This window comes from Lissotriton vulgaris, chromosome 1_1 (genome assembly GCF_964263255.1).
Source record: "Lissotriton vulgaris chromosome 1_1, aLisVul1.2, whole genome shotgun sequence".
Taxonomy (NCBI): Eukaryota; Metazoa; Chordata; class Amphibia; order Caudata; family Salamandridae; genus Lissotriton; species Lissotriton vulgaris.
Window position 1 is genome coordinate 1,545,523,501 of NC_141685.1, and position 23,528 is coordinate 1,545,547,028.

Below are 23,528 nucleotides of genomic sequence, written 5' to 3' on the forward strand. Positions count from 1 at the left end.
TTCTTTCAGCCCTGTCCTACCTAATACACAAAATCCTATCTGGGGTGGTGCTAGCACCTCCCCAGGCAGGAAACCCTTTGTCCAAGCCTCCCTCGCTGGAAGGACTCCCAGCAGCAGGAGGTCAGACTTGTGTCTGTGGTGGCAGCATCGATTTTGTGATGCTGAGGCTCGAGTTAACTTTAACCGGGGTTCACAGTTAGGTACATGTCGTGTCCCTCTAGAAGGGTGGAATGCTACCCCCGTCGCCAGAATTGGCGAGGGGGTAGTATTCCAATCCGGATGACACCTTACTCGACATGTTTTGATAATGCTATGCCAAAGTTAGCAATAACCGCGAGGTTATAATGCACTTAAGAGTATATGGTATAGCGTTATCATGGAAACAGCTAAAGGACTTGGTTCCCAAAGCTGTAGACAGGCTCAGCTCATGCCAGAGCACTATCTCACATAATTCCAAGCACTTTGCCTCCAGGATTGTTAAGGCCTGCCATAGGAGTGACTTATAGGAGTATATGTGTCCATTTTAGGTTTAGATATAGGCATACTATATCTAAAGCAAAGGGTGATTACACCACCTTGCCCCAGCTGATTGATCAGCCAGTTGTGTCAGATTTGGATGGCCAGCCAGGGGTAGCATAATACATGCTGCAGCCCCTAGTAGGCCCTGGGTGCACCTATGCCCTGGGTACCTAAGGTACACTGTACAGGGGCTGATAAGGTGACTCTGTATCCAATTAGATATGTACCTAAGGTACATGGAGTCCATTTTAACAGAGAGAGCAGGAAGCCTGGGGTCCTGAATAGCAGGATCCCAGGCCAACTAAGTCGAAAACCAGCAAAACACTAGGCAAAAAGTTGGGGGCAACCATAGTCAGATAACCATCTTCCTACAAGGTGTATCACCAACAGTAAAATTAGTTGGTGGTCCAGCCATTTCCAGACACTTAGGGCCTCCTGGTACAGCTTCTGTGAACCCAATCCTGCCCTGTTTGTTGCAGTACCAACAGGGGGTGTTTTTGTCCATGAGCACCTGAACCTGCTTCCTCTTGGTGGATGGAAAGAAGGCTTTCAGCACCAAAAGGAAGGCTCTCAGTTGGATATGAAGCTGGGACTCCTCCAGAGGCCTCTGATATCCACCTCTACCAGATGGCTACCCCAACCCAGAAGTGATGCATCAGTCACCACTGACAGCTCTGGGTGAGAACAGGAGAGGGGTCTGCTGCAGACCGGATTGTGGTCCAGTAACCAACACTGCAGATCTTTTGCACTCTCCTCCAAAATCTGAATGGGGTTGGAGACGAACCCTTGATGTTCTGCCGACTAAGACTTCAGATCCCACTGCAGAGCCCACATATGGGCTTTGCTAACATGTGCACTTTAGGTGCGTTTTTCATACTTTTCGTCACCATCTTGGGGTCAGGGCGTGAGCTTGTGATCCGGCTAGCCCCTACAAAAGGAGAACGCAGCACGGATGCATGACTGAACAGTTAGATCACAGTCGGGGTGTGTGGGGGTCGTTTGGGGGGAAAGCAAGTGTTTGGGACATTTTTTTAAAGCGGAAATATTTTTTTAAGAGCGTGCAACATATTCTAGTTTGCTTTTAAGTTTGTGGCAAGAACCTTTTTCACCTCTTTTGAGGCTTAAAATACTGAAGAGGTATTTTACTAGCACGCACGTTTATGTACTTTTTTCGTCACCATCTTGGGGTCCTGGAGCAACACTAGGGTTCTGGCTGGTCCCTACAAATGGAGGACCAGTGCAGACGTGGTGCTGGCATGCCAAAGGTAACCCTGTCCATGCCTATCCGGGTCCATGGGTCAGTAATTATTGCTCCTACACCAAAAATAAGGTAATCTTCACTGCGTGCCTACTACGGGAATTGGCAGTCCACATAGATGAGTCATTTCTTCACTCTTTTTATTTTAATTTCCCTCTAACAACTTGCGGTCACTGTGGTTTTTCTCCTTGGTTCTATCTTAATCAGCCGTTGGTACTACCTTCTACCTCTGTGCATCGTATGTTTTTGGTGAATTGTTGGTCCCTGCCGCCTCACAAATTAGACATTTGCAATTTCTTATTGGATTCAGCACCTAATGTGCTTTTTCTTATTGAAACTTGTTTACATGATGGCTCCGCTTCAGATATAGTCCAAGCGTTACCTTCAGGCTACTGCATTTTCAGGCTTGACCGATCTGGGAAGGGTGGAGGTGGCATTGCCACAATGTACAGGGATACTTTAAAAGGTATGTTCTCCACCTCACAATTGAGAAGAAACCAAGTTACTCACCTGTAACTTTGGTTCCCCAGTATTGGTAACTTTCATAGATTCCCATATCTTATATCATTCGCCGTCGTCGGAATGGGAGTCTCTGTAAATAAAAAAAAACCATAGCAGTAGGTACAAAAGAGAAAGAAAGGCCTAGGCCTCATCTCATTTTGTAGCATATCCACCTCTTTTTGTAAAAGAGACCAAAAACTTGCAACACCCAATCAGATTAGCCTCACCGCATAGAACCTTCCTGAGAGATTCTCAGTGCCTCAGATTTTCGTAGCCGTTGTGTAACATTAACCACATCTGCTGAAGGCTGAGCTTTCCCAGGGGAGGAGGGTGGGCGCATGGGAATCTATGAAAGTTACCAATACTGGGGAACACCAAATTTACAGGTAAGTATGCAAATGCTACTTACCAGTATGCATCTGTTCTTGGCATGTAGGGCTGCTGACATTCATATCTGTGCATAGATCGCCGCCTAGTGTTGGGTCCGGATGATTGCACATTGTTGTCCTGGAAGAGTCTTCGAAGTATCACGAGATAGGTGGCTCCTCCCCTGGACTACAGTGCGCATGGGCATCGCCTCCATCCCCAGATTGTTTTTAGCCATTGGCAGAGATGGAGTGAAGTAAGTGAGTGATGACCATGCTATGAGCATATATAGGTGAATACTGCAGCTGCTACAGGCGCCGGGGAGGAGGGTGGGCGATATGAATGTCAGCAGCCCTACATGCCAAGAACAGATGCATACTGGAAAGTAGCATTTGCAGTTCGAGGCATGTGGGCTGCTGAATTCATATCTGTGCATAGAATACACAGCAGTCCTCCTATTATTGGCGGCCGCCCGTGCCAGCTGCAGCAGTTTGAAAAAGTGTTTTGAGAACAGCCTGACCAACAGCTGCCTGCTGTTTGGAGTGCACGTCTACACAGTAATGTTTAGTGAAAGTATGTGTGGTAGACCATGTGGCTGCCCTACAAATATTCTCTAAGGGAATGTTACCCAGGAAAGCCATAGAGGCCCCCAACTTTCTGGTGGAGTGGGCTCTTGGTGGAATTGTGAGAGTACGTTTAGCTTTAGCGTAACAGATCTGAATGCATTTCACGATCCACCTAGCGATACCAGCTTTGGAGATAGCGTTACCCTTGTGGTGTGTGGCAAATGCAACGAAAAGTTGCTTGGTTTTTCGAAAATCCTTTGTCCTGTCAATGTAGTACATTAAGGCTCTTTTAACGTCAAGGGTGTGGAGCATCCGCTCCGCCAGCGACTCTGGGTTTTGAAAAAACACTGGCAACTCAATTGTCTGGTTCATGTGGAATTGAGATACAACCTTGGGTAAAAATTTAGGGTTAGTGCGGAGCACCACCCTGTTAGCGTGTACTTGGAAGAAAGGTTCTTGGATGGTGAGTGCCTGCAATTCACTAACCCTTCGTAGCGATGTAATTGCTACTAAGAAAGCCACCTTCCAAGTCAGAAACTGAAGCTCACAAGAGTGCAGTGGCTCAAAGGGAGGACCCATCAGTCTTGTAAGAACCACATTGAGGTTCCATTCCGGAGCTGGTGGTGTCCGTGGTGGAATGACCCTCTTGAGTCCTTCCAGAAAAGCCTTGATAGCAGGGACCCTAAAAAGTGATAGGTGCTGCCTATTCTGAAGGTATGCTGCCATTGCAGACAAGTGAATGCGGATGGAAGAGTACGCCAAATTGCATTGGTACAGGTGGAACAGGTAACAAATGATGTTTTGAATGGAAGCATCCAGCGGGTCAATATTGTGGTTTACACAGTAAACGACAAACCGCTTCCATTTAGCCGCATAACATGCTCTAGTAGTGGGCTTCCTTGCCTCCCGAATGATATTCATGCAATCGGGGGGAAGATTGAGGTAGCCAAACTCTAGGACTTCAGGAGCCAGATCGCCAGGTTGAGCTGTTGCGGATCTGGGTGCTGAATGTCGCCATGGCTCTGCGTCAGAAGGCTGGGTGTGAGATAAAGCCTTTGATGCGGTACCACGGAGAGTTCCAGAAACGTGGTGTACCATGGTTGGCGAGCCCATGTTGGAGCAACCAGGATGAGAGTCATCGAGTGCTGCCTGAGTTTGCGTGCCACCAGCGGTATCAGAGGTGCTGGGGGAAAAGCGTACGCAAATCTGCCTGACCAGTTCATCCACATCGCATTGCCCTGCGATTGCGGGTGTGGGAACCTGGCGGCGAAGCTTTGGCATTTTGCGTTCTCCTTTGTGGCGAACAGGTCTATCTCTGGATGACCCCACCTTTGGAAGTACGGTTGGAGTACCGATGGATGTATCTCCCACTCGTGCATTTGGTGGCTGTGCCTGCTGAGCAGGTCCGCCATCTGGTTGTCTTTGCCCGGGAGATGCTCCGCCATGAGGAAGATGCTCCTCTGAATGGCCCACTTCCACATGCTCTGAGCCAGATGAGACAGCTGCGGAGAGTGTGTGCCCCCCTGCTTCTGAATGTAGTACATGGCTGTCATGTTGTCCGTCCGGATCAACACGACCTTGTTGCACAGATGTACTTTGAATGCCTTCAAGGCCATGAAGATTGCCATCAGTTCTAATACATTGATGTGCATCTTCCTTTGCTGTAGTGTCCATAGTCCCTGCACTGTGTAGTGGAGTACATGCGCTCCCCATCCTTGGAGAGAAGCGTCCGTTGTCAGGATAATCTGTGGCACAGGCTCCTGGAACGGTCGGCCCTTGCAAAGGTTTTGTGGATTCCACCAATGCAGAGAGTTGTATGCCCGACCGCTCACCAACACTAGGTCTGTCAGTTGCCCATGAGCCTGAGTCCACTGACGTGCTAGGCACTCCTGAAGCGAACGCATATGTAGTCTCGCGTGCAGGACGATGGAGATGCAGGAGGCCATCATGCCTATCAACTGCATGAACACCTTCGCTGGAAGCGAGTGCTGTGGTCTGAATCGTTGGATCAGAGTTTGGATACTGGCGATTCTCACTGAATTCGGCTGCGCAGTGTCTATCGTCGCGCCCAGATACTGCCGTATATGGGCGGGTTGGAGATGGGATTTCGGATAGTTCAGCGAGAATCCCAGATCGTGCAGGAGATGAATGGTGCGGGACACGTGGTCGGCGCACTGCTGTTCTGACTTTGCATGAATGAGCCAGTCGTCCAGATAGGGATAGACGTGGACGTTCTGGCGTTGTAGATGCGCCGCCACAGTCGCCAGGCACTTTGTAAAGACTCTTGGCGCTGTGGTGACCCCGAAAGGCAGAACCCTGAACTGGTAGTGCTGGTCCTGGATCGTGAATCTGAGGTACTTCCTGTGTGAAGGGTGCAGGGGAATATGAAAGTATGCATCCTTGAGATCCAGCGTAGCCAGGAAGTCCCCCTGCCGAAGCAGAGGGAGGACCTGCTGCAACGTGAGCATATGGAAGTGCTCCGACAGGATGTACCAGTTGAGGGGCCTGAGGTCCAGGATGGGCCTGAGGGATCCGTCCTTTTTGGGGATTAGAAAGTACAGAGAGTAAACTCCTGTTCCTCTTTCTTGCAGTGGAACGAGCTCTATTGCCCCTTTTTGCAGCATGACTTGAACTTCCTGCTGCAACAAGTGCAAGTGCTCGCCGGACATAGGACGGTTTCTTGGAGGTATGTTTGGTGGAGTGGAAGTAAGTTCCAGACAGTAACCGTACTGGATAAGAGATCTGACCCACCTGTCCGTGGTGATGGATTTCCACGCGGGCAGGAACTGCTGGAGTCTCCCCCCGACCGGTGTTGTGTGGTCGGGGGGCAGTGACAAGGCGTCACTGTTTGTTGGAGGTGGAGGACCTGGAGCTGTTGTTTCCACGTCCCCTGCCTTTGACGTTGTTGCCTCTGTAACCACCTCTACCCTTGTTAGTGTATGAGGTTTGGGTGTTGCTTTTATAGTACTGCGTGGATTGTGATGCCTGACCCCTTGAGGTGCCTCTGTTACTGGAGCGGCGAAAGGAACCACCCCGAAACTGCTGGGACTGGAGGGCCCCCATAGACTTAGCAGTGTCCGTGTCTTTTTTCATTTTTTCAAGGGTTGCATCCACTTCAGGGCCAAACAGGTGGTCTGGATTAACCGTTTGGTTTAAGATGGTTGTCTGTATATCTGGTTTGAAGCCTGATATCCTAAGCCATGCATGTCTCCGCAGCAACACGCTAGTGTTTATCGCCCTGGAGGCAGTATCAGCCATGTCCAGTGCACATTTGATGGAAGCGTTGGTGATCAGCTTCCCTTCCTGAATCAACATTTCAGCTGCCTCCTTGTACTGATCAGGTAAGTGCTGCAGAAGTGTTTCTAGGGTGTCGTAATGCGCCCTATCGTAGCGTGCCAGTAGGGCCTGCGTGTTTGAAATGCGCCAAATATTAGCTGCCTGCGCAGCAATTCGTTTCCCTGAGGCTTCAAATATTTTTGACTCTTTGTCTGGGGGAGGAGCGTCACCCGTGGTCTGCGAATTCGCCCTCTTGCGTGCGTTGGATACAACCAAAGAGTCCAGTGGCAAGTGTCCCTTGATGTACGTTGGATCTGAGGGCGCTGCCTTGTATTTTTTGTCAATGCGAGGATTGATGACTCCCGCCCGAGTGGGCTCCCTGAAAACCTCTGGCGCGTGCTTTAGCACTCCCTTGAGCATTGGCAATGTCTTGACTGACTTTTCAGCCACTGAGAAAGTGTCAAACAAAAAATCGACATCCACAGGATCTGAATGTAGGTCGACATCATGATTTGCTGCAGCTCTCTCAATTAGGGCGTTGAAGGCTGCAGAGTCCTCCGTTGGTGAGGTTTTCGCTGCAAAAAGCTGCGGTTCCTGACCCGACTGAGGGTCCTCAGGGTCGCCTCCGGCAGACCAAGGTTCATGTTCCTCCTCTGGATCCGAGTACGCTGGATAATTGTACTCGTCCCCCTCATCTCCGTCACCTGCCCCAGCGTTGGAATGCGTCGGTGAAAGGTCTAAATTGTTGGGAGATGCAGGCTCTATAGGGGCCGAAGTACCCGCAGAGTCCTTCTTGTTTTTGAGTGGAATACGAAAATGTTCCAACACCGGCTCCGTGGTGATCTTCCTCTTGAGGAGAGACAGCTTCCCGATATTGGCGTCGATGATGACCTCTCGACGCTCTTCCTCTGCAAGTGGCTGGAGCCGAGGCTTCGACACCACCAATGACGCCTTGGGCGTTGACACCCCCTTCGAGGGCACCCCGGCCCCATGCCTCGGAGCGAAAGCCTTCGGCGTCGTCTTCGGCGGTAGCGTGAAGCGGATAGGCGTCTGCGCCTTTGCCGGCTTTGGTGTAGGCTTCGGCACCACATCCTCTGGTTCGGGAGCCACAGCGTCCTTCCGAATCCGTTGCAAGGACTCCGCGACCTTTTTTGTTAAGGCCGGGGAGGGCTGGGCCGGCTCGAGCGATTTCCCCGAGTCCGGAGTCGGGTCGGCGAAAGGCACGGTCTTCGGAGCCGACACATCACCATCCTTGGCCTCGACGGCCGGAGTCGGCGCAGCCAGAGCTTTGGAATCGTTTTGACGCTTCTTCGAAGCTCTCTTCGGGTCATCGACCTCGACCATCTTCGGCGCCGACGCGGCCGCGTCGGTCGACTTAGCCTTCGGCTTCGACACCGGGGTCTTCGGGTCGGCCATCTTGGCGTGGCTCTTGATGTCGGCCATTTTGAATTTTTTAGACATCGAGGCCTCTGGAGCCTTCTGTCCCACCAGTGCGACTTTCACTTTCGGTTTCGATACCGTTGGTGTGGACCCCGATGGCTTCACTTTCGTTTTCTTCAACGGTAGTGGCGCATCAGAAATGTCCGTGGCCGGGCCCGGAGGCGGGGCTGTTGGACGATTAATGAGGTCTTGGGTAAGGCCCGAAGGCGATCCCTCGACCTGGGCCGTATGGTGGGGGTTGACCCCTGAGTCAGTCTGAGGATGCTCTTCCTCCGAGCTATCCTCCACGGTGGCAATGGCCTCATCGTCGGCCCCTACCTCGTCGACGACTTCATCAAACTCCTCGTCTCCCGCGTCGTAGTCTTCCCCCTCCGACGCAGGGCTAGAGTCCGAAACTTGAAAGACATCGTCGTCTCCAACAAATTCTTCGAAGATGTTGTCCGGCGGGGGCGCCGATAACTGGGCCTGGAGTCTAGCGGCCCGACGAAGCTTGAGAGTCTTCTTACACCGGAACTTTGAGCAGGCCATACACCTGGCCTCATCATGGTCCGGCGACAAACATTTGTTGCACACTGGGTGCACGTCGAGGTGTGAATACTTTGAGGTGCACACCGGGCACCTCTTAAACGGAGTTCGTTCCATTGAAGTAGTCTGGAGCGTCGTGTAGGCCCGTCCGTGCCGACAGCACGCGGAGGGGCAGCAAGAGTTCGGAGCTGATGAACAGACAAAACCCGAACGAAGACGATATCGACGCTAAGCCTAAAGACCTTTTGGTCTCAAGTTAGGAAAGTTAAACAACTATCGATTCCGACAGAGGGAACCGAAACACATCCGAACCCAATGGCGGAAAAAAACAATCTGGGGATGGAGGCGATGCCCATGCGCACTGTAGTCCAGGGGAGGAGCCACCTATCTTGTGATACTTCGAAGACTCTTCCAGGACAACAATGTGCAATCATCCGGACCCAACACTAGGCGGCGATCTATGCACAGATATGAATTCAGCAGCCCACATGCCTCGAACACTTGTTTTCTTGCCCCAGTATTGAAACTTTCATAGATTCCCATAGCTTGTATCAGAATAGCTAGCAGTAAGTAATAACAAAGCACATTTTGTGATATAAGCATCAAGTACATTAGTATCCATACTGTCATAAGAAGCAAAAGCCACTGAAACAGTAGTCGGTAAACATTCTCAGATACAAAATGTGCACTTATAGGAAGGAGGGATAGAAGGGAAAGCTCACCGCTCATTGGAAGAGATTCCTCAGGACTGCTTATCCAACTGCCGCTTCCTCTCTTGTGGAAGAGTCCAAGCAGTAATGCTTTGTGAACGTGTGGGCACTGCTCCATGTAGCTTCCCTACAAATGTCTTTGATAGAAACTCCAATGGCAATAATGAATAGCACTGGATATCAAAACCTTGTCGAAGAACACTATAAGCCACAAAGAGCTGTGAAGATTTCTTGAAAGCTTTTGTTCGTTCAAGATAACATTTTAGACATCTTTGGACATCCAAGGAATGCAGAGACCTTTCTTCTGGAGACGTAGGTCGAGGGAAAAACGATTTCAGAACCACCGGTTCGTTCAAATAGAAATCCTAAGGGACCTTTGAAATGAATTTCGGAATTGTTCTTAGGATTAGAGTGTCTTTTTTGTACTGTAAAAAAAATGCTCCATAATGGTAAGAGCTTGCAGTTCCCCAACCCTTCTAGCCGACGTCAAGGCTAAAAGAAGAGCTACTTTCCATGATAGTAACTTTAGATCCGCTATGTGAATAGGCTCAAATGGAGGTCTCATGAGATGAGCCAGAACCAGATTGAGCTGCCAGATTGGAGGTGGAGGCTGAACTGGAGGGAAAGCCCTGAAAATACCTTTCAGGAATTGCTTGACAATCCTCGCGGACCAGAGAGAAGGACCTGAAGCAGTCCGCCAAAATCTAGAGATAGCCGCCAGGTGTACGTTGATGGAGGAATGTGCCAGGCCTGAGTTACCCAGAGAAAGAATGCAAGGCAATATCTGGTGAGGAGCAGAAGAGAACGGAAGGAGATTCTGTCTGTGGCACCATAAGCAGAAACATTTCCATATCGCGCGATAGGTCTTATTCGTACTATGTGCACGGGCTTGAGATAATACTTCTTTACACTCCTGAGGTATATTTAAACTCTGGAATTCCCGGTGCTCAGGAGCCACGCTGTCAATTGGAGAGAGCTTGGGTCTGGATGCAACACTTTGCACTGGGACATGGTCAATAGAGATGGAATGGGTCACAGGTGAATTGGTTGATCCTGAGAGAGCAGGAGAAGCTCCGTGAACCAGAATTGGCTGGGCCACGCTGGTGCGATCAAAATCATTCTGCAGGGTTCCGTCTTGAGCTTCCCGATTAGCCTCGGAATCAGGGGAATTGGAGGAAAGGCGTAAACAAATGCGCCTGACCAGGCTATCAAAAGAGCATTCCCCACTGAGCCGTGATGGTGATCCCTGCTTGCATAGAACTGGCATTTCCTGTTGTCTGTGGTTGCAAATAGGTCTATGGACGGAGTGCCCCAGCATGTGAAGACTTCGTCGAGAGTGTTTTGATTCTGTTCCCTCTTGTGACAGACTGATTTCAGATGACTCAGGGTTGTCGTGTTGATTGTACCTGGGAGATGTTCTGCTGAGAGAGAAACTCGGTTGAGAATTGCCCATTCCCATATCTCTTGGGCCTCCCTTGAAAGACCTCGAGATCTTGTTCCGCCCTGTTTGTTCACATAATGCATGGCCGTCGTGTTGTCCATACGAACCAGTACTTTGGAATTCCGAATTCTCGGAAGGAAAGCTTGCAAAGCTAAATAAATTGCCTTGAGCTCCAGAAGATTGATGTGGAAAGTACGCTGCTGGGGTGTCCAATGACTGCTCACTTGTAGGTCTTGTAAAACAGCTCCCCAGCCTTCCAGCGAGGCATCCGTGGTCAGAACCAGGGGAGATGGAGCAATCTTGAAAGTGAGACCCTTTGAGATATTGTCTTTGTCCTTTCACCAATCGGCAGCCTTCCTCAAGGGAGGTGTCACCATTATCTTGTCGTCGAATGAGCGTTCTGCATGGCGCCATCGCGGCAACGGGCGCATACGTAGTCTGCAATGCGAAATTAAGGGTATGCAGGATGAAATCGATCCTAGGAGCGATTTGCACAGGCGGACCGATAGAGACCGTCTTCTTTGCAATTGACGACCCAAGAGAATGAGCTTTCTGTGTCTTTCCTCCGATGGGAAAGCCTTGCAGCATCTTGTATCCAGAATGGAACCTAGGAATTTGGTCGACCTGGATGGGAAAAGGACTGATTTGTTCCTGTTGAGTTGTAGACCCAGATGCTCGAAAAGTTGAATGCAACTTGTGACTGCTCTTGTAGTTGCTTGAGAAGATGGAGCTTTTATCAACCAATCGTCTAGGTAGGGGAAAACTTCTAGAGATTGTTTTCTGAGAAACGCCGCCACCGAGGCCAAAACCTTCGTGAAAATCTGAGGAGCGAATCTGAGACCGAAAGGCAGGACTTTGAATTGAAAATGGCTCTTGGCTACTGTGAAGCTTAAGAATAGTCTGTGAGCTGGGTGGATCGGTACGTTAAAATATGTGTCCTCGAGATCCAGAGTTGCCATGAAATCGCCTGGATTGTGAAGGAGCAAAATATCGTGAAAGGATACCATCCTGAATTATAGTTTTATGAGATAGGTGGACGCCATTTCTCCTCCGTCTTGCGAACCAGGAAAAACCTGGAATAGAACCCTTCTCCTCTCTGAGATAGAAGCACAGGCTCTATAGCTCCCTTGATGAGCAGTTGGTGGGCTTCGAGACGTAGAAGCTGTAAATGTATTGATTCAGTGGCGCGAGGGGCTCTGGAAGGTTGGAGGTCTTAGAATTCCAACGTTTGGCCAAATTGTACGAAATTGAGGACCCACCGATCTGATGTTATGATCTTCCAGGTGCGTAGACAATGTGAAATTCTGCCCCCTACTGATGTTAACAGGGGTGGAGGAACAGCAGACAGAGCCGAGAGGCCGCTATTGACGTTTAGAAGAATCTCTCCGTTGACGCCCCTGTCGACCTCTTGCAGGTTGGCGAGAGAAAGACGCTGACTGGCCCTGGCGTTGAGAGTATTGAGGCTTGTAAGTCTGCGAAGATTGAGAATAGGATGAGTAGCGTTGTTGGTATCCTCCTCTGTAATTTGAAAAATCCTTACCTTTTGCCCCTCGGAAAGGTACCGTGCGATATTGCAATGTGCCTAAGTACTTAGCTGTTTCCATGTCCTTCTTGATGTCCTATAAGGCATCATCTATATGCTTACCAAAAAGCATGTCACCATCAAATGGAAAATCCAAAATCTTATTCTGTACCTCAGGGCGAAACTAGGTAGCCCGAAGCCAAACTTTGCCTCCTCAAGACAGCTGAGCCTGCCAATGCGCGAAAAGCAGTTGTGGCGATGTCCATGGCACAATCAATAATCTCTGAGGAAGATCGCTCCCCTCCTCCAGGATATTCTTTGCATCCGCTTTTGAAGAATCCGGTAGCTGATCAACGAAAGGAAACAAATCGTACCTCATTTGGCGATCATATTGTGCCAAAATTGATAGTGCATTGGAGGCTCGAAGCAGGAGGCTGGACATAGAAGAGAATCTCTTACCTACATTGTTAAGGCGCGTGCCTTCTCTATCCGGCGGTGAGGCAAGAGGAGCCGATGGGCTCTTTGACTTTCTCTGTGCCGCCTGGGAGATTACGGAGTCCGGCCTTGGTTGGCCAACCAGGCAAGCAGGACTACCATCAGGAGCCTTATATTTTTTCTCCAGCCACGGTAGAACAGGGATAACAGTAGCTGGAGACTGCATAACCTTCATACCTTCACTCCAAATATGCTCTATGATGGGAATAGAGCGAATGGATTTCCTATAAGGCTCTTTAAAATCATAGAGAAAGCAGTCCAATTTAACAACAGGAACAGGAAGACCAAATCTTTTTGAAGCTCTCTCCATAAGATTATGGAAACCTCCGATGTCTGCCGGAGGAAAATCCACAGGATCCGGTACAGGTGAAGCAGGATCTGGTATAATATAGTCGTCCCATTCTCTATCCGGGTTTGGGACCTCTCTTACATTCCGGTCATTCTCCGAGGAATCATCATCATCATCATCATCCACGTTAGCCTGCCCTGTGACGATATTTTGTCGTTCCTCCAAAGGTTCCGACTCTGGTGGTTGAACCGTAGAAGTCGAAGGAGGAGGCAATGGTGGTAGCAGCAGAGGTGGTTGCATGGATTCAGAGGGTTGGGACGGAAATCTCCTCCTATAATCCATCAACATGATCTGTAAGTCACTTATTAGGGTTGAAGGCATAGAAACCATACCTTGCTGAGACTGTTCTTGAGGCCTTTCCTGAGAAGGGGGTTGCAGCTGTTCCTCATAATAGTCATCAGAATCTGAGTCCTGGTATTTCACCTGGAGCTGAGAAGGACTATATGCATCGCCTTAAGGACTATCTTTCTCATCAGAATAGTCTTAATCAAAAAGTAATGCTGGAGGCAAAGGCGTCACCGTCCGCGGGGATGTCATCTCTGGTGTAATTTGGCGTTTCCTAATTGAAATCTTAACTTTTTGCACCGTCGACGGAGTCATCGACGACATCGTCGTCATCGATGGAATCGTCGACCGAGAGAAGATCATCGTCAACGGTGGAGAAATCGTCCAAAGCATCGTCGACGAGCTCGTCATCAGTATCATAGGGAGCCGTTGTCATTGCCATCGTCGTCGTCATCGCCATCGTCGTCGTTGACACCACTGTCGGCGTTATCTTCATCGACGTCGAGGTTATTAATATTGTCGACGACACGGAGACAGGACCCTGCATCGTCGACAAAGTCGTCATCGAAGCTATAGTCATCGAAGCCCTTGACGACTGTACCGTCGACAGAGCGATAATCGACGCCCTTTAGAAACCCTCGTCTATGTACCTCATGAAGTCGTCGTCGACGAACGGGTTTTCTTGTCTGATTTTCCTTCCTGAGGTAAAGATGCTGGCTTTTTAAAACCTTTTGTCTTCTCAGATGGTGGAGAGAGAACAGAAGGTACTTGAGTCACCTTCTGGTTAGAAATTAACTTAGTCACAAGTCCCTCCTTCTCCTTTGCACCTCGGTGAGGAGTTTTTTTGGGACTGGGCATATGAGACCTATCAGAGGCCTTAGTATTGTATTGTATTGTATTGCAGTTGCATTTATATAGCGCTTACTACCCCTGACGAGGCGTCAAAGCGCTTTTTCGACGAGTAGCACGCTACTATGGGACCCATAGAGGATTAGTGTTGAATTAGTATAGTGAAACATGCAAGTACATTTTAAGTGGTGTATAGGTTAGTCAGTTACTTGGATTTGGAAAGATAGCAGAAGGATAGAGGAGGAAAAAAGGTTTGTATTTATATAGCGCTTGTTACCCCTGATGGGGTGTTGAAGCACGCTACTCCAGAAGCCCATAATGGATTAGTGGTGAATTAGTATGGTGAAATATGAAAGTAATTTCAGTGGTGGATATTAGTCAGTTATTTGGAGTGAGAAGGATAGCTGAGGGATATAAGGAAAGAAAGGTTTGCATTCATATAGCACTAGTTATCCCTGATGGATGTTGAGGCGCTTTTCTGGCGAGTAGCACGCCACTCCGGAACCCATAAAGGATTTGTGCTGAAAATTAGTATAGTAAAATATGAAGTCATTTGAGTAGGTTATTCAGTTATTTGGGTAGCGAAGGGTAGGAGGCGGAATAGTGAAGGGAAAGAGGTTTGTATTTATATAGCGCTTGCTACCCCTGATGGGGTTTTAAAGCCCAAGTAGCACGCTACTCTGGAACCCATCAGGATTAGTGTTGAATTAGTATGATGAAACATCAAAGTAATTGTAGTGGTGGATATGTTAGTCAGTTATTTGGATTGAGAAGAGTTTGGGAGGGGTAAAAAAGAGGGAAGAGTTTAGAAAGGTTTATTTTGGGGGATCGGTATAGTAAAAGAGGTGTACGATGATGCAATGAGGGGTAGTGTAGGGGAGGGTCTAGAAAGGGTTATTTTGGGGATCATAGTAGTGGTATGGGGTTTGGGATAAATGAGAGTGCCTGTAGAGGATATATTGATAGATGTATAGGATGAGAGATAGGGTAGTGCACTGGAAAGAGTACTAGAAAGAAGTTTGAGATGAGTCAGAAGGTTGGGCTAGAAGATATATTGAGAGAAGTATGGGCTGAGAAATAGGGAAGTGCATTGAAAATGCTAAATTAGAAGAAAGTGATAAATATGTTGATCCATGAGTACATTGAAAGTATATAGATACATAAGGAGGTATGTATATTGGGCAGTATTTCTGGCCCTAGTCCCGACCAGTCTCAAACAGGAAACTGCCCTTGTCCTCTCTGCCCTTAACAGGAAACTGCCCTTGTCATCTCTGCCCTTAACAGGCTCAAACAGGAAACTGCCCTTGTCCTCTCTGCCCTTAGCCTTGACGCCCGAGCCCTAGTAATCAGGTGACCCCCTCAGCCAATGGGAACCCTAGCCCTAACACTATCCAATCACAACACTAGCCCTACAATCTAGAACCAATAGGAGACCAGGACCTTACAGCAAATCTTATCCCTAGTCCAAGCACCCAACCAGTTCAAAAACCCTGACCTCTATGTCCAATAAAGGCTCTACCACTACCAGTAGTCCCAAAAACAAGTCCATGCAACCAATGGCACAGGTAGCCCTAGTCCCTACTTCCAATAGAAAGCCTAACCCTACTCTAAGTACCACACTTAGTCCAGCAACCAATCACAGCATAAGCCCTAATCAGTACTCCCAATTAAAGGTCTAACCCTAGCCCTAGTCCCACCCTACTCCAGACAACCAATAACATAGGAAGCCCTAATCCCTACTTCCAATAGAAATCCTAACCCTAGCCCTAGTCACAACCCTACAATGATTGAATCACAGACCCAGAAACCAATCAGAACCCTCAAATACCCAACCAATGAGGACATTAACCCTAATCCAATAGAAACACCAGATACAACCACCAATCAGTGTAGACATGTACCAAACACTAGCAGACCATATAAGGTCCCAGCGACCTCAGACAAGGTTTGCTGGCCAGGGAGTTGGAAGCTGCTTCTCCTGTTCGGTATCTCCTAGGAGACAGACAGGCTCAATCCACACTTTGGACTTCAGCAGGTAAGGGCCTCACTAACTTGAAATCTAACAATACTCCACTGACTTACTAGATACAAATATATTCTGTTCTGAGAGTAGCTGCGCCTAACTATTTTTCAGTAGCTTGGCCCGTTCCTTTCCTTGACGGAAGATTGCAGACTGAGTCGTATTGTTATTTATACTGTTCAAGGCTATCACAAAGTGGATTAGAAAATGATCGGTCCAGCATTGAGGCAATACTTTGACCCCCTTTTCCTCCATATGGTTGGCAAATATGTCTAGGATGTGGCCTTCTTGAAGAGTCGGTTGGAGTACCAATTGGTGCAGATTTAGGCTCTCACATGCTTGAACTAGATCTTTAAATGATGGGCCAAGAGTCCCATTATCCCAGAAATTGAAGTTGCCCACTATAATCATCCTTGAGTGGGATAGTGACATGTTAAAAAAGATATCAATCAGAGCCTCAAACTGAGGGGTTTGTACTCCGAGAGGCCTATAACACACTATTTCCATTGTCCTCTCGCCTCATTCAGTGTGAAGCCTAATAATTCTGTGCTCTATAAATCATCAATATGTAAGGGAGTGAAGTCCTACTTTTCTTTAAATATCACTCCAACCTTCCTGCCTCTCCCTAACGGCCTAGGTTTATGAAAGATTTTATACCCTACCAGGCATGCTAACCCTAATTTGACTACAGAGTTGACTTGTGTCCAAGAATCGGTCATGAACAACACATCCAAGTCAAGGCACTCTAGCATAGTATACACCTCTTGAAAATGCTTAACTAAAGATCTAGTATTAATCAGACCACATTTCAGTCTATCAAAGGTGTGGTCAACTGTGATGGTGTTTCCCCTGCTCGCCATATCCTCTTGTATCCCCGTAATATCCCTCACACCTATGTATATGAGTTGTTCTCTTGAATAACAGAGTCTGGCATTCCCTGGGAGAAAACTGGCAGTATGGCTGGTGCTGAGCGCGGCAGGTGTGCAGATGGGCCTGCCATCTGCGCTCCCACTGTGCGCGCTCGCTGCACACTTGCATTACCCTTCCTAAATGGGGAGGAGTGTGATGAGCAGGGAAAAAGCTAGAGCGCTGACCAACATGGCGTCGTCACAGTGACCCGCTCTAACTTGCGGAAGTGCAAGGTAAAAATTATTTTTTAAAATTACACAATTCCCCCAAATCCCCAAATCAGCAGCAGTATTTTTTTTAAAAGAGCCTAAAATTGATGTGCCTTAAAAGAAATCGATCGTTTTGCTAACACGCGCTATAATCTCCTCCGCAGGTACCGTTATGCGCACTGCCGGTAGTCTGAGATGTCCTGGAATCTGCGCACTTGCATCACCCTTCCTAAATAGGGAGAAGTGTGCTGAGCAGGGTAAAAGCTAGAGCACTTACCAAGATGGAGTTGTCACAGTGACTCGCTCTAACAGGCGGAAGTACACAGCACACCTTGGCCAGCAAAAGTACGAGTGCTAGTGCAAGGTAAAAATAATTTTTTTAAATTACACAATTCCGTAGGTGCCAGATGGGGTAAAGGGCTTGATCCTAATGTATTGTGTATTGCCATAATAATTGTAACGAAACTGTGTAGTGCTGGTTTTTAATATGTATAAGTACCAAATGGAAAAACTTTGCCTTGCTGTGGCTGATTATGTAAAAAGAGTTTAAAAAAAAATACACAATTCCCAAATTCCCTAATCAGCAGCAGTATTTTTTTAATAAGATCCTAAAATTAATGTGCCTTAAAAGAAATCGAGCGATTTGCTAGCACGTGCTACAATCTCCTCTGCGGGTAGCGTTATGCGCACTGCCAGTCTGAGATGTCCTGGAATCTGCACGCTTGCATCACCCTTTCTAAATAGGGAGGAGTGTGCTGAGCATAGCGATTCTCCTAATTAAATGCCAAGAAAATCTGAAATTCATTAAAGACTCGGAGGCTAACATTATCCTACCCTCCCAACCTAGGAGTAGGACTGGAGGGCTTTAATAATTTTTTTTTTAATGTTTTTTTAATTAAACAATTTATGTTATGTTTATTGAATAAGTTCCTCTATAGTCTTTTGCCCTTTTGCACAATTGGCTATTGAGGATGTATTAATGTTCTAGTTTAATTTCACATAATAACCAGTAGATTGGGTCTTCATGGATTTTCCATCACCTGGAAGTTTGGCAAGTCTAGTGTTTTTCTCTCCATTGATCTACTCCAAAGCCTCTTCGTTGTTAAGAAGTTTTCCCCCAGTCTGTTGTTATCATGCCATTTCGGGATTTTTTGTGAGTTATGAAGGAGGATTTTGGAGTGCATTTCAAAGAGGCGGATTGTACTGTGTGCATGCCTATTATGTGCCAGGAGTATTCTGTTTTGTAATAGTTTTCTCTGTGATTTAATACTTCAAAGTGGCCGTGTGGAGTTGCATTAACGGAATAATGCATAATTTTAACCACTGTGTCTTTAATGAAATCCAGCTTCTAATTTAGTTAGGAGAATGTCGATTCTCAGAGGTTTACTGTATAGAGAATTGGGATTTTATTAAAGAAAAGGAGGCTAGCATTATGCATAACCTTTAATTTACCCACTTCTGAACAGCACTTTAAAAGCTTCAAAAGAACAACATGAAGCCACAATCAAACACAACCTCCAACACAGGTTGATGCTGAAGGGAAGACCTACCCCTCTTCATAGATCTCCTTGATGAAGAAGCTGAGGAGGAATCCTCGCTGTCACTTGAAATCACCTTCTTCCGTGACTTCATCTTCTATAGTCAAGTCAAAAGTCTTTCTTCCCTGTCTCTCAGTGTCTTGGTGGAGAAGGTTCTGCAGATTTTACAATCAGTGGCTTTGTGGTCCGGGTACAAGCAATAAATACAATCCTTATGCTTGTCCTCCACATAAAGCCTTTTCTTAGAACAGGTAGAACAAGCCTTAAATAAAGCCTTCTTCTCTTTATCGGACATCTTGAAGAAAAAAAGTAGCTGAAATCCAAAGTTGTAGAGAAAACTGAGCAGAGCTCAGAGGAGACTCTCTTAGTACAACGTGCGGTAGAACATCTGAGGCTCTGAGATTCTCTCAGGAAGGTTCTATGGGGTGAGGTTAATCTGATTGGTTGTTGCAAGTTTTTGGTCTCTTTTACAAAAAGAGGTGGATATGCTACAAAATGAGATGAGGCCTAGGCCTTTCTTTCTCCTTTGTACTTACTGCTATGGTATTTTTTATTTTCCGAGTCTCCCATTCCGACGAAGGCGAATGATACAAGCTATGGGAATCTATGAAAGTTCCAATATTAGGGCAATTGTGAAAGCCTTTTATTCTCAATAACACGGAGTCCCACATTTACCTTTTCGGGGATTTGATTATAAAGACCGTCTGGCTCATATTCCCACTTCACACAGATCTTCCCTGACTTAGTTGCAAGTTTAGCCATGAACAGAGCTGAACCGAGCTAATTCTACAGTGTTACGTGATTTCAATCTACATTTCGATGACCCTGACAGCGCAGCCTCCAAAAATCTGTTTGAAGATCTATTGTCTCTTGAACTGTTGCAGCTAGTTGATGGGCATACCCATGAGAAAGGCCATATCATTGATCTAGTCTCTAACAATATCAAAATTCTTAAGATGCAAAATCCAATTCCTTTGACCTGGTCGGACCATTTTCTGCTACCACAGGTGTTAATGGTGCCCTCTTCCCCACCAGCACACCACCGGTTAGACGGTCTGGAAGATGCTGGTCCAAGTTGAACACAAAGGCGTGGCCAGCTGTTTTGCAGACTTTGAGACCAGTCCTGGGAGAAGGTATTATTCCCTCCACATCCACATCCGAGACGCCCACGGGCATTTGTTCGCGCTTAATCAAATGTCATAAATAAATAAATGAATGGATCACCAACTCCCTATACTTAGTTAGTCCTACCCACTAGGTGGCATAAGACCTCCCAACAAGAAAAAAAAAGTCCCCTTGGTTTAATGCTAAGTTGCTTGCTTTAAAAAGAACTGCCAACATCTTGAAAGACGCTAGAGTAAAACATATGATGAAGTTAACAAAGTTCATTACAAGAGTGCAGTTAGAACATATCATGGGGAAATAAAACTTGCTCAATCGGCCTATTTCTATTAAAAAATTGAGGAATCCACCAACTCTCCTAAGGAGATCTTCCAGATTCTTAAGAACTTAACAGAACCTAAGTCACCCAGTCCCACCCATCAAGATTTTAGATATCTATTCTTCCTTTCCCGCTGGCCCAATTGAATAAAAGCCCTCAGAAACTGGATCTTCCCCCATGCAGTCCAAAGCAACGCTCATGGTCTTCGCTGATCTTACTGTAAGCTTGCTTTTAGATCTTTTAAATGCAGTAAAATCTGACTCACACCTTGACTCTGATCTTCTTCAAATTCTGTGAAGGTCTGACAGTATTGCACCCACTTTGGTAGATTTATTCAATTTTCCCTCACCTATGGGCAAGATCCCCGGCAGTTCAAGTATGTAGTGGTGAAGCCCCTCTTAAAAAAGCCTGGACTAGATCCTCTTTACCTGAACCATTACAGGCCTATATCCCTGTTACCTGGCCTCTCAATGCTCCAGGAGAAGCATGTGAACAGCCATCACTGTGCCTTCCTGGAGTGCAACAATGTCCTTCACTCCACACAAATGGGTTTCAGACCACAGAAGAGGATTAGCTTTGCTGGCTGTGGTTGAGGAACTAAGATCTCTGTAACTGCTTGACTAAGTGTAGTCACAGGATGGACTGTCTCCAAAGATGTTTAACAGTGCTTGCTAGGAAGGATTCCGGTATCAAAGAAGAAGAACCGTAGAAGAAAATGTATATAGTTGGGGCTGGTGCTTGCTCAGCATAGGTATGGCGATCCGATGAATTTCCATAGCCCTCATTTGGTGGATGACTGGATGAGAGATATAACAGAGTGAGTGGTGGTAGAGGAAAGCCACATGAGGAAATCTGGGAGGAATAACAAGCTAGCAGATGGCTCACAGGCTTGGGATGCGATGCTTGCTGATCTACTTGAGCCGCTGGATGCTAGGCCACAGTGAAGAACACTTGGCATTGTGCTTAGATGGTACAGTGATGGTATGTGGAATGACTGCCAGACATACATACTGAGGTAGCTGTGTTTTTGTTGAAATCAAATGCCAATAAAAATGTGTACAGAATTAAAAAAAGATGTTGGATAGCAGACAAAGTTAAGATCGGAACTTTGAATCTGTGTCGAAAGCGTGCGAAGAAAGAAAATGCTGCTCCACCTGATCACTTCCATGTTGGTATGGAGCCACACAATACCACCTAGCCGCATGTTAGAGTACTGCTGTGGCAAAATGTTTTTTGGGTCCAGCCTAGCCCTTGGGAAGTATTCTAAAATGAGGAATCTTTTGTTGGAAGCATCCATCAGAAAAAGGTCTTTGACTGAACAAACCACAGCAAATTAGTAGAATTAATAGTACAAACGATTCTGAGGAGCCTGCCTTACAATAAAAGGTATATCAAACAGTGTGGATAATGTACATACAAAGTTGCAAAGAATAAAAAAACAAAAATAACCTTAAAATATTCATGCTTGCAGCTGTTACAGTCCATTAAGTGTTTTCCATAAAAATATCATACACTAAAATGACACATACCTGATAATCTAACATCTGTTTCCTGAGAGACTCTACTTCCTTCTCTCTGGACTGCTGTCGGACCATCAATGTTGCAACCTGTGATTTTGCTATATCTGAAACACTTCGCAATCTAAAAGAAGTAGATGCACCAAAGAAATATATTTTAATATAATGTATTAATCCTATAAACCACCCATCATGGAAAACGGAATCTTGAAAATAAATAGAAACTATAGAATGGGCGCATTCTACTATAATAGGACGACTTCCGTTCAAACACTAGTGCATATATAAAATGTTTAAGCTTTAACATATATAGGGAAGTCTTGGTCAAATAATAACATTAAATCAGTGGCAGTAGCAATTCACCAATTTCCTAGTTCCTTTATATGATCTTTTTATACTGTTTTAACCCCTTTGATGCTCATGACGAGCTCAGCTCGTCATGAGGTACACCTCTCGTGTGCTCATGACGAGCTGAGCTCATCATGAACAAGGGGATTTAATAACTTTCAGCACAGGAGGGGGATCAGCTTAGCACTCAAGGTGTTAAGAACAATAGGGCGAGATAAAAAACAACTTTGATTATCTACGTTCAGTACCAACCGGCCCTTAATGTATGACTATCACCAGGAAGTGGGGTGGCTTCCAGCCTATGGTAAACCCACTCCACACAATAGGTCTGAAGTAAAGGAGTGTGGTCATTCTTAAGGTAGGATATTCTCTCAATTTCTGTCCTCTGTACTCTGACTGTGTTCTAAAGCAGTGACTTTGTATTACCCTCTTAAATAGGGTGCAGCACTTTTGTGCCACCATCTCCTTTGATCGCACCTCTGTAGGAGCTCAGCACCAAGCAGAAGCCAATAGGTGGAGCTACAAATCAAATGCTTCATCACTGTATATATAATTTATTTAAGTACAACCTACAAGTATTAAGTGTGTCAATACGCAAGTCCTTTGGCCTTATCAAAGTGCCTGAGCCTGTGAAAGCCTTCTAAGAGTGCTGACATACCTCACACCCAAAATTGACCTACCCGATGACTAGCTGACAGGAACAGCAGAGGACAGTTGCAACCTCAGATATATCCCAGTGCTAGATTTGAACAATTAAAAGTTTTTGGCATCTAACTCCGATGGAACACATCAATTAGCATTTGACATTCACAATCCAACCCGTCACACCGGGAGTGAAATAGTTAAAAAAAGGCAATATTACAGTTCCTCATGCCAGTTATCATTGGCCATGGACTCTGATAGAAAGTAAGTGTAGTATAAGGATCCTCAAATCCACTCTATTCATGCTCTGCTCCTCAGTATGTCCTTCAGTGAAATAGGTTTTAAACTCCTTTGATGAGGTGTACTCGGATCACATAAGACCACTACCTCAATTGAACTAGTCCAAATATATTATTAAAGCCACCAACTCAGGTAAGTGTTTTTGTATACGTAGCAAGGCCAAGAAGAAGTAGATACATTGCCCAGAGACAAGGGGCTAGGATTTACAGCAAAAGCCCCAGCTTATTCTTAGTTAATAGTGGGTGAGGGTCCAAAGTTCTCTCATCCATTTTGGTGTCACACAAATTGGTGGTCAGGAGAATGAATAGAACAATGAAGTGGGCACCTACAGCTCTGGTCTTAAGTACTAGAGCATCTTTGTAACATCATCTCAATAACCATTTAACTGTATGAAAAGAAATGTGTCAAAAATAAAACTCAATACCAACTACTGTTGAAATGCAGATGTAAATATCTGAGCTCGCTGGGGCTCCTAGGTGTTAGCAATAAACTGTCTTCTGGG

At 46.4% G+C, this 23,528-nt stretch overlaps 1 protein-coding gene across 1 annotated transcript in view; it reads right to left on the reverse strand.

Annotated features, from left to right (window-relative positions):
* CEP290 (centrosomal protein 290) overlaps positions 1-23,528 on the reverse strand; it is a 1,386,965-nt gene that overhangs the window by 723,801 nt on the left and 639,636 nt on the right. Inside the window, exon 29 of the mRNA XM_086918001.1 lies at positions 21,749-21,860. Coding sequence (XP_086774127.1) covers positions 21,749-21,860 — 112 coding nt within the window. The remainder of the gene's footprint in view (positions 1-21,748; positions 21,861-23,528) is intronic.